This window comes from Heterocephalus glaber, unplaced genomic scaffold, assembly GCF_053883595.1.
Source record: "Heterocephalus glaber isolate CG9 unplaced genomic scaffold, H.glaber_assembly_v1.0 deba00001577, whole genome shotgun sequence".
In the NCBI taxonomy this organism is placed as follows: domain Eukaryota; kingdom Metazoa; phylum Chordata; class Mammalia; order Rodentia; family Bathyergidae; genus Heterocephalus; species Heterocephalus glaber.
Window position 1 is genome coordinate 11,038,090 of NW_028258358.1, and position 15,590 is coordinate 11,053,679.

Below are 15,590 nucleotides of genomic sequence, written 5' to 3' on the forward strand. Positions count from 1 at the left end.
AATCTCATAAACTAATGTCAGGTAAAGCAGCCTAATATGAAAGAACTGTCTAATATGAAAGACATTGTCTCTTCCCATTTGTATATAAAGTATAACGTGCACACCTAACTGATGATATGAGAGGTCAGTCTGGCAGTTATGGGTGGGAAAATGAGAGCTTCTTTAGACTGCTGGTAGCCTTCCGTTCTTACCTGAGCAGCAGAACACAGTGATGGTCCCTCTCCGATGGCCCCCTGAGCTGTATGCTTATGATTGGTGCTTTTCAATGAAAGAGTTGTTTTTTCCTAAGTGTACTTTTGGCCTATTAATTCTAAGCTGTCAAGCTAAAAGAAAAATGCACAACAAAATGACTCCGATTTGAGAATTTCTCATAACCAAGAAAACATTTAAAAGAACTGGAAATAGAATGATTTTTAGTGACCCTGAATGTTTAAATATATCACTTCAAATAATAAAACTTCCAAAAAATGAAGTTTTTCAACCCAAATCTAATACATATTTACCTTTTGACTTTAATACTCTTGTGAGGTATTGAGGGATATGAGAAACTATTGGCAAAAATAATACATACATTTAAGCTGGAATTCCTAAAAGCAAAAGAATAACCTTCTATTAAACAATATAAGTGATCTTTTTAAAAAAGTCACTTCTTTTGTAGTCTACATCCTATTCTTAGCCAACCTTTGACCTTCCCGCTGGCTATTTCTAATTGTCACTTTTCAGACACTACTGTTTCAGGAAGGATACCAGAACTCCCTCTTGCTCACTTTAAATATAACAATAAGAAAATGGAAATAGGCTTGACTGAAACTACCATATTCTTATTAACAGGCAGTATTAAAGGGATAAGGTAAAGTGGTATTTTTAAGTGTGTACATTCTTTATTCTCTAAATTCATGGCATATTTCAGATATATTACAATATTTTTGTAGCTAACTTTCTTTAAAACTGCTCTCACAATGATATCCATGAAAACTCCTTAAAATAAATTCTCTATTATCATTATCAGAAATCAGATTCAGTGCTCAAACATAACTTTGTACTAATTCAAAGCAAAGTTCAGAGGCATAATTATAGTAATTCAATGTTAATAATCTTTCTTAGAGTGAAAATAAATTGACACACTTGGACAAAAGATACTCCAAAGTAACTTAAGGATTGGCCTAATTGACTAATTCAGGAGGGCCATCTAGTTATATGCTAATTTTTAGAATTTCCTAAGTCTAAAAGAAAATAGGCCAAAAGCTATTCAAGATTTTGGTGGCACACAGGTTGGCTGAAGGCATGTTTTTCTATCCTTGACTACAAGAACTGCCAATTATCAAATAACTAGAAGTAGCCCAAATGTCCATTCTTAAGAGTGGATAAAATGTGGTGTATTAAACGGGCGACTATACAGCAATAAAAATGAATGAGGCAAGCTAGATAGCAAAAAAGAATGAATCTCACAGACTCTGGGGCCAACAATAACCCATTTAGAAGGGTTCTGAATTAGCCTACCACTTTTCAGAGGCTTCCAACACTCCACTAAGAATATGAATAATTGATATAATTTTGGCATAATTTAAATGAAAAAAAAAGCAATTCTCCAAAGATTGCAACACCTAATTTCATGTAGCTAAAAGGAAAACCAAGAAGATTTAATAGGCTATATACATTTTCCATACCAGGAACAGAAATAAAACAAAACAGAATAGCTACAAGATTCAGGAAATTCCCCCAAACTGTGTGAGAGTTCTTGTCAACATGATCCTGTACCCAGACTCAGAAAAGTAAGTCTGTCATTGAAAAACAAAAGCTATGTCTAGGAAATAATCTACATACTTATGTATATACTCCATATACTTATGTATCGGCTGTTTTAATCAGTGGTTTTTGGGTTCCCTAAAACACACGCAGAGAAGCTAAGGAAAAAAGTATGATCAGGGAAGGTTTGCTAAGTATGTGTTAACACCAGTTCTTGCTCCAAACACTACAAAGTTCAGACTCTGGGGTCTGAGGTAAAGAAACACAAATAATATGAAAAAAAGCCAAAAAAGATAATCAAGTCATCAAAAAGCGTTGAAACTACTGGTTTAAACGTTCTTAATAAAATTAATTGGAATTGAAATCACTATATTAGAAAACACTATATTAGAACAAACACACAGAAGGATGCATAAATATCACTCCAAAATTAATCAGCCACTTTTTAGTAACTTATCAGCGTATCACGGCAGAAAATTTGGCTTTGCAAACAAAGGGCACTGATCTCACCTGATTTCATGTTCATACTGTGGGGACAGTCTACCTGAATTCTGGTAAAAGCTTTTCAGGAAAGAAGGGGCAGAGAAGGAAGGGGCAGAGAAGGAAGTGTGGAGGCTTGGAAGACTGGAGGAAGAGTTACTCTCCTTGTGTATGCGTCGAACTGACGGAAGGAGGCTGAGTACAGAAAATACAGCAAATTTGTCTTAATTTATATTTCAGCAAAATCTTCATTCACTATGCAAAAGCATATAAACAGGTTCTTGCTATTAATTTAAAGGCTAAGGGATGTTTCAAAGGCTAAGGGATGGATCTTACACAGGAAAGAAAAAGGGGACCATGCAGTTGTCTATGTGGGTGACTGCCTTACTATCTGAATTCCTCACCTACAAAATATCGCTGTGTTCATCTCTTAAAAAATTCTTAATAATTTTAGGACAAAAATTGTGGTTTTTTATGCAAAAGACACATTGAGGAAAAAAAGCAGAAAGCACAAATAATGATAGGAAAACAAGTTCCAGAAGGAAAGCATGATTAGGAGTAGTTAAAGACTTTAAACACTTCTAAATATTGAAAAACAACATGTTTGGTTGTTGGACATTATCATATCTTTGGCTTAACCAATATTAATGTCAGGTGTGTTCTTTTCTGAAGCCTGTGGAATTAACTATGGGTTAATCCAAAGCCCTAAGTTTCCCACACAGGTCTTTTTCTTTTTAATAAAATTCTTTGTATGGCAAGTTTTTATAATGAAACAACAGCATTTTTCTATATAGACAGAAACTATTTGAACTTATAGATTATAAAAATGTAGAAAACATAGGGAAGAACTGAAATATCATGTATAGTTTGAAATAACTGATGTTTTAATTCTTGAAAATAATGTTTCCTGGAAAAATAAATGTATTACCCTGTATAAATATAACTGAAGTAATCATTTTAAAAATCATAGTATGTTTATGAATACTTAATCTCCTTCATACATAAAAATCTGTGGACAATTAACTCTGTTGACTCATTTATTTTTACATTATACATATCTTATTTTTAACTTTCAAATCATGTAGAAAACAATAAGAATAAAACTGTATCCTTAAAAGCATGCTAGTAGGTTGGGCAATCCCAACATTGGACAGCTAAGGCAAGAGTATTCCAAGTTTGAGACCAGGCTGGGCAATTTAGTGAGACCCTGACTCAAAATAAATTAAAAAGAGCTAAAGATGTTGCTCAGTACAAATGTTCTGGGTTCAATTCCTGGTACTGCAACAACAACAACAAAAATGCTAGAAAATTGGATAACACTCAATGTAATAATTAGCCTTTTTAGTCAAGTTGTTACTTGAAATTTTGTTTTTATTTTTCTGCAATGGGCATCCTTAGCTAATCCTGTTTTCTGTATCAAACCCATAGGTAAAGAAGAGAAACAAGATTAGCTCTAAGATATGATTCTATCTGAACTTCATGGTAAGAAATATAACCATTCCTCATTTCCAGCCTTACTTCTTTTACTATTTCTCATCACATGTCAAAGAATTTATTAAATTATTATTAAACACCATATAAGATCATTTATAATGGACATTGCCTACAATTACAGTATATACACCTTTTTTAAATGACATCATTTTATTTTAGATAAAATTTATTGCAATTTTCATATCTAGCTTTAATTTATTGTGTAACAAAATACAGCCAATTTTCTCACATATGAAGGTAACTCAGATGTTACTTTAACCCAGGTACTCTACTGTAGGCCAACAGGAAGTTCTACTGCTTTGTCATTTTCAAATTTGCTGACTGATTTTTTTGTAGCCATCACTGAGACTGAGTAATATGTGTTGTCAGTAAGTTTTCAGAAAAAAACAACTACGTATCTTACTTTTTCTATTTTTCTGAGAGAAAAAAAGTTTCTATCCCAAATGCATTCTCTTTTCTTTCTGGATGTGCCTCAACCTTGCCCCATTTCCCTCAGTCACTGAAGGAAAGAAAAACAATTTATTTTCTACAGTCTTTCTAAAAACTAAATGCTGGCAACAGTAGGAAACGATGACTCCAGAGTGACCATACAGGGTCACAGGGGAATTGGATCTCACACCCTGCACAGAGGTCTGGACTTACCTGCACTGCTCGCTGGAGCTCTGCCTCAGCAGAGGGGAGCGCACCCCATGGGCCCTCAAGTCCTGCAGGTTCAGCTTCCTCTTTGAACTTGATGGTGGATGGCTGAATGTGTGCGCTCTTCTTCTAAACTGAGGCGAGTCGGAATCCTCCTCAGGGAATGCTTGCCATGCAGAGGACAGCGGGGAGGCTGGTGGTGTTCCTGGTGGAGAGTCCCCTGGTGAGTAGTCCTGAAACGCAAGCACATGTGAGGTCTTTCATTCCTACTTACAAGGGTCACAGCAGAGCTGCTGAAACCCAGAGGTCAACAGCCACAGGGCGTCTCATCTTCCTCTGAGTCATGACAAAACATATTTTTTTTCCTTTTACTCAATCTATGGTGAAGATTAATCAGTATCACCACAACCCACTGCTTCTGATAAGCAGTTGTAAGGCAGCATCTGTCAAGATAGGCCAGAAAGTGAAAAGGATGATAAGAAAAGGTATTCTTTCCCGTAAAGTGCTGTGGTCAAAGGCAACTGTATTTTTCTCATTGTTAGAGATGAAAAGAGACCAAGATCAAAGAAGGCAGAGCCTGTGTCTACATATCTCCTAATTTCCATGGCATATCATTGCATGCTTCCTGTACTGTCAAAACAATATCACAGTCCCTAAGTGTCCAAGTCTCATGGCAAAGACTTTAGAAAAATAAAGTGAAGTTTGTTAAGCATCTTTCTTCACTCTGGATGTTTCCATCCAACTACACTCTCCCTAAGGTAAATTCCTATAAAACAAATGAAAAACAGGAAATGAATAAAAAGTCAGCTATGCTGGAATGCATGTCCTACTACACGAATAGAATAGACATCATAAATCCTTCAATTCAATTAGGTATGCTGTTTATACTTTCCTAAATTTGCAGGCACTACTATAAAAAGGTTCAGCTTGATAAACATGGGTTAGGGATAATAGTCTCATAGCTGGGCTAATTCCCAAATCTATCAACAAAATGTTTAATAAAAAATGTTAATATTGTCCCATTTGAAAATACTGCAGGGGGAGCGGGGATTTAGCTCAGCGGTTCTGCCGCCTGCCCCACAAGCACAAGGACCTGAGTTCAATCCCCGTTACCAAAAAAAAAAAAAAATGGAGTTTCATAATTATTATTTGGGGCCTGGGATTTAGCTCAGTGGTTCCGCCACCTGCCTCGCAAGCTCAAGGATCAGAGTTCAATCCCCAGTACCAAAAAAAAAAAAAAAATACTGCATATGCCTCAGGTCACATGTTGCACAATATGAGAAAAAGAAAACAAAACCTACTGAGAGTTGTCTAGGACATAATGAGGTGATGATCATTCATACCTTTTATTGTCATATCACTGATATGATAAAAAAATGAGAGGGAAAGTAAAACAGAACAACAACAACATGAAAATCACTGTCCCAGTATAATAATTACATAGTTCATTTTATATGGATTTGGATCAATGGATGCTCATATACTGTCCTCCCAGCAGCCTGTCTACCAATGGCAAATACCTGAAAGAGCTCAGTGATAGCCTATGAGGGAGGCGCTCTGTCCTAGCAGGGAAAAGCTTAGCTGAATTAAGAACATGCTAATACCCAGATTATTATTAAGATAATATTTATTTTTTAAAGGATTCATATAAATTAGGCATGCATATTACTATATCAGTGAGGGGTTTTGCTCAGTTGCACTTTGCATTAAACAAAAGGGAGCTTTGATTAGATACCTTCTCTGAAGCAAGACTGTTAGACCGTTCAAAGCTGTCCACACTTCCAAGCCGACCTCTCATTCTGTTAGCTCCCTAGTGAAGAGAATAAAAGTAATCCTTTTTATATGGTCTGCATTTTTACTTTAAAACTACAGAAGGCAATCTGTGGTTGCCTCTCCATGTGAGCACTGAATCAATCCTTTGTGCTTCACTCATTTGTCAGCTATTTAACTAACTATTACATGGAACTACAGTATTACCAATCTATTGACATTATTTCTAAGTCAGCTGTTAGATAACAAAATACTCAGATCAAGCATTTGAAGTGATTTTAGTTAAAATGTTAAATATTATTCATTCATAAGATCAGTGAAAACTCTAATAATTTTGCACCTCCTACAGATAAATACAAATGTGGAAGCTACAGCAAAATGAATTTTAAAAAATTATAAAGATAATAATGGTTTAAGGCACACAACTTCCAAACTGTGTATTAGTCAGCACAATCCACATTATAGGATTATAACAAATAGATTAAAAATAAAATAGAAAACTGCCATCACAAATTTATTAATTTTGCTTCATTCATTATTGGTAAATTGGTTTTATTTTTTTAGTTCTGAGGATTGAACTCAGGGCCTCTTGCTTGCATGCACTCTACCACTGAGCTATATCAACGCTTTTAATTTTTATTTCTGAGACAGGGTCTTGCTAAATTACCCAAGCTAGGCTCAAATTTACAAGCTTCCTGACTCAGCCTCCTGAGTACCTGTGATTACAGGTGTGAGCCACCCACCCAGCAGTAAATTGAATCTTTTTGGTGTAGATATCAAAAGCGATCAAAGAGGGCCCTAAGAGATTGTCTTGCCTATTCCCCTCACTTTACAAAGGAAGGAAGGAAGGAAGGAGGGAGGGAGGGAGGGAGGGGAGGGGAGGGGAGGGGAGAAGGGAGGGGGAGGGGAGGGAGGGGGGAGGGAGGAAGGAAGGAGGGGAGGGAGGGAGGAAGGAAGGAGGGGAGGGAGGGAGGGAGGGAGGAAGGAAGGAAGGAAGGAAGGAAGGAAGGAAGGAAGGAAGGAAGGAAGGAAGGAAGGCTGACTAATGAAAGATAGGATACTACGGCAGGTTAGGAACCACATAATAAGAAAGTCTTAAGAGACCAAACACTGACTGAGGAGTTCTACATAACGCTAAAACAAATAAAAAGGTTCTAAAAGGAATGACTGGAAGTAAATGTCAGGTTGATGTGCCAGTGAGTCCAAAAAGAAAGCATGTACAACATTTGCATAGTACTTCATAGTTTTAAAGTTTGTCTCCATACATATGTGGGTTTAATGGAGGGAGCAAAGGAGATTAACTCATTTTAATTTTTAAAGTAATATCTAGACAAAATTTCAGAAGTCCAATTGTACTATCAAAGTTTATAAGCAAAAGTGGCAGTCAGCATCTTCTCCCACACTTTGAAACTCATTCCCCCAAACTAAATCTTGAAATTATCTATATTGATGCTTCTAGGATTCACCTCATATTACTATTCCCTAATCTTTCCATTTCAGGTGCTATCTGTTGACTTCTTCCTCTAGAAGATGACATTTTAGTACTCTTACTTCATTACCCACCTGGACTCCTCACACACACATTTCTCTCTCTCCTCCCTCAATATATATAGTTCCATCACAAGTTTCACTATCAGTGGCATGTACTTAGATTATTACAATTTGGTAAATACTGTTTGCAGCTAAGTTACACATTTGCTAGAATTACATCTAACCACACCTCATTTCTTGTTTCTTGTGGAATTAATGATTCCTTCAGCAATTAGGAATTTATTACAAAACTCTCCAGTAGATCACCTATGATCAAACATCATGAAACAACAATTAAGAGTTTTTTTCTTTATCTTTGTCATTATGTTATGTCATTATTTCTTTATATTTGTCATTATGGAGACATCTGCATTCTTGCCCTAATCTGGACTTCACCTGATAGATCTCTCCTAGTACACTGTCCACTCTCAACTTAGAAATTTCTTTGAGCCTCTCTCTTATGTTGAAATGAATTTCTGTCTCCTTGATTCTATGACTTCCTCTTTTTCAGTTTACGTCCTCATTTTGATTGAACATATTCTTCAGGTGCTTTCTGAGAAAAGGGAGACTGGGAGGTAACTTAACTTACATGCCTTTAAATTTCATTATTCTATGCTTATCTTTCATTACTAGTTTTGCTGAATATACAATTCTCATTGGTAATTTCCTTCATCATACGTCAGCATTGCTCAAGTGTCCTGTGGTTCAGAGGTCAAGTGCCACTGAAAATCATGAACCTATTGCCTGTGTAAACGACCAGTTGTTTCTTTTTGAAACAGAATCTAAGTTTACCCTTGGGCACTCTGAAACTTCACAATCATGTGCCCTGGCATTACTTTTATTCAGTTGTTCTAATGTACAACGTCTTAACCCATTAAATCTGAAAACTCATGTTCATTAGCTCTAAGAAATATTTTTAATTACTTCTTTTAAAATTCCCTGCATGCATTTTCTCTTTCTGGAGCACCCACCAATTGGTTTTTGGATTTCCAGACTGATCTTTTAATTTTTGGCTTGTTCTGTTTTTTCTTTTTTTTGGTACCGGGGCTTGAACTCAGGACCAACATTTTGCAGGGGGGGGGTGGGGGGGTTACCAGAGTTCGAACTCGGGACCTTGCACTTGGCAAGGCAGGCGGTGGAACTACTGAGATAAATCCCCGGCCCCTCACCTGACTTTCTATGTGGACAATATCATCTTGTTTCACAGAAGCATATTTATTCTTTTCCATACATAATGTATTAACTATACAGTAGTTATGACAATAGTTATCACTAATAAAATTAATAACTGCATCTGATATTACTGAATGCATTTATCATGGGCCATACATTGTGTGAAGCATTTTGCAATGGATTATCTCAATCCTCACAACAATTCTGTGGGGTAGGTATAATTATTTACCTCAACTTCATAGACAAAGATACTGAAGTTCTGATAAATTATGCTGTCCAAGTTTACACAGCTACAGGCCAGAGCAGCACTGTGAACACCATAAGCACAATTTAAAAGAGAAGTTATTAAGCCCTTTCTCAATACTGCCACTCTAAAATGGAGTTTAGTGAAAAACAGAGTTACAAATAAAATAACCTACATTGGTTAAGTGAAATTTTTGCAAATGTCCTTGTACCTCCTCAAGGTTCTTTCAGTTCTTAAATTCTATGCTATATCAAACATACTTCTAGAAATAAACTAGTAAATTATTGGGTTAGTGTGTGTGGTAAAGAGGAAAACAGTAAAGACCAAGTTGCTTTCTGACATTTTTGGCTGCTACATATACGGCAAAATGTCTGGTACCTCAAACAGGTAATTTGCTCATATCAGAGAAAGTAGTCAGATAAGTACCAACCATTTCCATTATTAGAAAAACAATTTAAATTATACATTTTACTCATTGTGATATTTTATGTCATTTTTGCACAAAGAAGAATAAACTTATTTTAAACTATACCACCATCATTAATTTATTGATTTCCACAGGTAGACAGTAGATTCTATATTGCAGAAAGTGTGAAATAAGGGCTTATTTTCAAAAGGACTAGCACTTTATATTAGTATTTGTTTTGAAAAATTTCAACAAGCAACAGCAACAAAGTCAGAATACAGGATTTTGTCTTTTACCTTTGAATGACAATTTTTTCAGTTTCACTACATAATGCTTTTGTAATTCATAGTGGAACCCTTTCCCTTTGACCTACTTTTTACTGTTTATGAGCTGAGCTTCAAAGCTTTTTGTAAAACAGATCCTACAACTGTTCTTAGCTAAATAAAATATTTTGATATATAAAAATGGCTGCAATTATGAGCTAAACTCTACAACTGGAATGTGAATTTTCTACCATACAACTCAGAGGGAAAAAATAACAAGCTGTAGTACCCAAAGCCCTTTTGCTATGTACCTTTTAACACAAGTTTCCAGCCTTCTTAGCAAGTCTATTCTGCTGCATATGGCACAAATAAGATCTTGTTAGGTCATAAAATTTATGACATCTGGCATCACTTTGGGATACAAAAGGTACCATATTCACCTTGACCAAAATAGATTAGCTGTGCCCTTTCTGGGAGTCATCACAGCAATTCAAGGCATGCAGAAGAGGACCTTTAAAATCAGCCATGTGCACACTGTAGAGAAGGCCAACGTACTAAATTAAAATAAAACAGCACCACTCTAATGGTGCTATTCTATAAATGATAGAGCTTTTGAGCTTACTATTGGACATGCCAACTCAGATATGCAGTATAATGTTTCCCTCACATACTGACATTTAATCCTTAGAATAATGTGAGGTAAGTTGGAATTGCTATGTGGTTTTTACAAGTGAGTAAATTACATGGCTTAGAAAAACAAATTGTCCAAGTTCAAAAATATAAAATCTGCTAGGGCCAGATCTTGCCTTCAGGTCCCCTGACTGGCTATTTAATGTTCTTTCTAACAAAATAAAATTATTAAACTGTGTTCCATCCTGGCAGATTATACCATTGGATACTGGTTCCCTGTTTATGGTATTAGTACCAAAAAAAAAAAGAATTAGAGTGGTAGCTCTCCAACTTCAGCGTCAGTTGGAAGACTTGTTAAAAACCAGATTAGTGGGCCGGGGATTTAGCTCAGTGGTGCCGCCACCCGCCTCGCAAGCACAAGGTCCCGAGTTCCATCCCCAGTACCAAAAAAAAAACAAAAAACCAAAAAAACCCCAAAAAAACCTAGATTACTTGACCCCAACTATAAAATTCTGTATAAGTAGGCCAAGATTTTATATGTCTATTATTCCCAGATAATACCAATGATGCTTGTGTGTGGCCATAATTTAAGAACAAATAGCCATCTGGAGCAGGGACAATCACAAATAACAAGTTACAAAATTAAGACAATTTATTAAATCACTAGTAGAGGTTCTAAATTACACAAGTGTCACTGTCTCACATGCTAGGTATTTTCTTACAGTGAAGGTTGGGTTGGGCCTCGACATCTGCACAAATTTTGGAAAAGTCCATAAATGCTGCTGTTCACAGGACTAAGACTGAAGAGACAAATGGGCAGATTCGATTAGATCCACAGGAGTGCTCATTTCTATGAAATTAGTTCTTTGCTAAAATAAAAGTGGTCATTCTCTTTAGTAAGGCTATTATTTTTTAAAAAAGAAAATTGCAAATATTGTCAAGAATATAGATAAAATGGAATCTTCATGGATTGCTGGTGGGAATGAAAAAAATGATGCATCTAGCAAAGGACACAACCAGCAGAGTGAAGAAACAACATATAGAATGGGGAAAAAATTTTGCCAACTACTCCTCAGGCAGAGAACTGGTATCTATAATATATGAAGAACTCAAAAAATTAAGACTCCCCAAAATTAAAGACCCAATAAGAAATGGGTAACTAAAATGAATGACACTGCTAAGAAAAAGTACAAATGGCCAATAAATACATGAAAAAAATGTTCAACATATCTGGCCACTAGAGAAATGCAAATTAAAACAATCCTGAGATTTCCGTTTACACCAGAAAGAATGGATATCATCAAAAAAATAAATAATAACAAATGCTTGTAAGGCTGTGGGGAAAAAGGAACCCTTCCACATGGTTAATGAAAATGTAAACTAGTAACAACTATTATGGAAATCAGTATAGGGATTCCTCAAAAAACTAAAACTAGAAATTCCATTCGGCCCAGCTATTCCCATTCTAGTTATCTTCGTGAAAGAGTTAAAGATATCCTATTACAGTGATACCTGCACACCCATATTTATAGCCGCACGATTCATAAAAGCTAAATCTTGAAAGCGGCCTATATGTTCATCGACAGATGAAGAGATAAACAAAATGTGGCATTTATAAACAAAGGAGTATTGGTCTGTCAAAAGGATAAATGTGTGTCATTTGTAGGAAAATGGATACACCTTGAGACCATAATGTTAAGTGAAATAAATCAGACACACAAGCTTAAATAACACATGGTTTCTCTTATATGAAAAACCCAAAATATAAATAAAGAACAAAATAAAAGATAATAAGAAAAAGGGAGACGATCTTTTGCAAAAGGGAAGAGGTCCAAGAGACAGAAGGGGAAGGAGGAGGGAAAGGGATGAAAAAAAGAATTAAGATTTGTTGTGCGCATGTACCAACTCCACATGAGAAGTGTAATTATCATATACTGTAAATATGTACCAATAAAAAGATAAAAGCTTTTTAAAAAGTTGCATCCTCTATGAAAATCAACATGATTTCTTTCCCAAATAAGATATTCTCAAAATAAAAATACAGTTACCATGTATTTCAACAAATTCCACTTCTGGGTACATGCTCAAAAGAACTGAAAGCAAGGACTCATATATTTGTAACCCATATTCATGATAATATTATTCACAGCAGCTAGAGGTGGAAGCATCCCAAGAATACTCTGATAGAAAACTGAATAAACAAAATGTGGTACATACATATGCAGAATATTATTTGGCATTAAAAATTCTGAAACATGCTACAACCTTGAAGATATTATGCTAAATGAAGTAAGCTAGTCACAAAAGGTCAAATATTGTATGATTTTACTTATAATGAGATTCCCAGAGAAGTCAAATTCATAAACACAGAAGGCAGAATGAATGGTAGTTGCTAGGAACTGGGGGTGGGGGATAAAGAATAAAGAGTTAGTATTAAATGTTTGGGAAGATGAAAAATGCTCTGAAGATGGGATAGTGTTAATGGCTGAACAACAATATGAACATAGTTACTGCCACTGAACTCTACCTTTAAAAAAGTTAAAATGAAAAGTTTTATATTAGTGTATGTGTATTTTACCAAAATAAAAAAGAAAATAGCTACAGATGTAGCTCACTGGGAGACCACTTGCCTAGCATGTACAAGGTCCTGTGTTCAATCTCCAGCACTGCCAATCAATCAATCAGTATACTGACAAGGCCTTAATTCTCTTTTTCTTCAGATCTACCCTCTGAATCTTCTCTGGAGATTGTGTTAACTGAGGGTGTGACCTGCATTTCATGAAGGACAAGTAGAAATGAATGTTTTACTAGCTTGAGTCAGTGCTTTACATAGCCATCTACTCCTTTTTTTTTTTTTTTTAGTTTAACAGTTAAAAAATACTCTCCTCCACTTCTGAGAAGACAGGATACCATTCTTTTATATCCAAACATGTATTTCTTTGACAATATACATCATTAATTTATAGCCTATGACTTTCAGCTTTTGTAATGAAGAGCTTCCCAACCTTTCAAACCCTAGCCTGTCTATAATAACATATTTTAAAATTCTGGGTTCTGCCAAGGATTTAGCTCAGTGGTTCCGGCGCCTGCCTCGCAAGCGCAAGGTCCCAAGCTCGATCCCTGGTACCAAAAAAAAAAAAAAAGTAAAAATTCTGGGTTCTCACAAAGATTTTTTTAAAAGACCTTGATTTTGTACCTTTTGAATATATTTTTATAATGACAAGATAATTTTTAATTTATTTGATTTGTATAAGACTGTTGTCTTTGTTTCCATGAAACAAGTAAGCACTTTTGCTTCAGAGAATCATAGCCAGTTCTTTATTTTAATGAACTTACTTTAAATTGGGTAAAAAAAGGTAAAGCTGGATTCTAACCAGGTGTGGTAGTTAAGGTGGAGTTTCCGCTTGACTGGCTTTGGGATCCAACCCAGGGGATTGATGAAACACACTTCTAGGTGTATTTGGGTGGGTCAAGGAAGCACTGCCTTGGGATTCTATGTCTGGTCACCCCCCCCACTCCCTCTCTGGCACTGTTCCCCTGCTCTGCTTCCCAGCCACCATGAACTAAGCAGGTTTGCTCAATTATGAGCATCTGCCATGATGTTTATGCCTTGTAGCCTACCAACCATGTAGTCAATCTCCTGAATTTATGAACTAAATTAAACTTTTCCTCCTTTAAACTGTGGATATGGGGTATTATATCTCATTGAAAGGAAAGTGAACTAATAAAGCAGGCATTCTGGCATACAACAGTGTTCCTCAGTGATTTTTTCTGTTTGTTTAGGAACGGACTTTTGTTCATTTTTGGACTTAGAAAGGAAGCAAACAAAGAGAAATGGAAGGCAGGTGAAAGATAGGGTACTAATTTATAAATTTTGAAGGAAAAGGGCATGAAAATTTTATGAACAGCTGCATTAACATACTGCTGATGAATCTCCCAGGTATTCTTATCTGAGAGTCTGTTTTCTACTGATATAACAATGGCATTCGCAAAATTCTAGCAAAGAAATAAAAACACCACAACACCAAGTCCTTAATGCTCTATTGAACGAACATGGAAAAATTCAAAATGTATTCAATTATCTGAATAAACATGTTCTCATAATGTTGTTAATGCTCAACAGCCCTAAATACATTCTTTAAAATGAGAGTTAAATTGTTTCAGAGCCTCTCTCAAACTCTTATGAATTTATATCACCTCTTTAAAGGCACTTAAAGATTCCTTGAAAAATATAATTATAGACTAAAAGTGAAATTTTCTTTCTATAGTAAGAAGGCCAAGAAAGTTTTTTTAAAAAGTCATTAAGAGCATCTCTAAGAGCATCTTTGGGGGGGGGGGGGGGTACCGGGGATCGAACTCAGGACCTTGCACTTGCAAGGAAGGTGGCAGAACCACTGAGCTAAATCCCCAGTCCCTAAGGGCATCTTTTGAAACTACTGAAGAGTTAAAACACCTACCACCAAACCAGTCTGATTACCTGGTATATACATGAAATGTATTGTGTAAAGAAAAGGCAATTATCGACAGTACAATGGTGGTATTTCTGACCCAATGACAGTCTGAAGTATGGATTGATATGAACAACAACCAAATAAAACCACCCGAAGGGACTGTGTAAAGTATGTATGACAAACAAGTTTACAAGAAATGATTTTGCTTTGCTTTTCTTCTGAAAATAATCTCTAATGTAAAGTTATCAGTACAGATTTTCGAAGACTATGAATAATTTGAATAAAGAAAATAAGGTTTCAACATCTTGAAATATTTTAGTGTGCATTTTCTATAATCAAGGACTTTCTCTAACATATTACTTATGATCAAAATATACAGTGACTGCTTAACTAAAAATTTTTTAAAACTTACTACAATAAAAGACATGTTGCCATTAATCCCCCTCAAAACACTCCACCTGGCTTTGAACACACTTATCCCATCATTCTTGCCACTTTCTGAAGCAATTCTGGACATTTGTGAGCACCTTTTTATGGATGCTTCAATGTCCTGTATCAATTTGAAATGTTTACAGCAATTTCTGTCAAACAGAAGGATAATGGTATTCACCTTATACACCAAATCTAGCACCATATAACTTTGGGCTTTTCCCCAACATAAAAACGACCACAAAAAGTAAACATTTTGATTCGATTCAAGACATTGAGGCACCCATAACAGCACAACTAAAGACACTCATGAAAAAGGACTTCCAGAACTGCTTCAG

General features: G+C 35.7%; 1 protein-coding gene across 8 annotated transcripts in view; it reads right to left on the reverse strand.

Moving 5' to 3' along the window:
* The window catches only part of Tbc1d4 (TBC1 domain family member 4), a 185,104-nt gene that overhangs the window by 34,120 nt on the left and 135,394 nt on the right, over positions 1–15,590 (reverse strand). For 4 of the 8 annotated variants that reach the window (XM_087192894.1, XM_087192895.1, XM_004845249.4 and 1 more), the window contains exons 9-11: positions 6,092–6,166; positions 4,363–4,589; positions 2,257–2,421 (exon numbers count right to left, since the gene is read on the reverse strand). In XM_087192894.1, coding sequence (XP_087049020.1) covers positions 2,257–2,421; positions 4,363–4,589; positions 6,092–6,166 — 467 coding nt within the window. The remainder of the gene's footprint in view (positions 1–2,256; positions 2,422–4,362; positions 4,590–6,091; positions 6,167–15,590) is intronic. The other 4 variants (XM_087192896.1, XM_004845250.4, XM_087192891.1 and 1 more) reach the window with 2 other exon arrangements.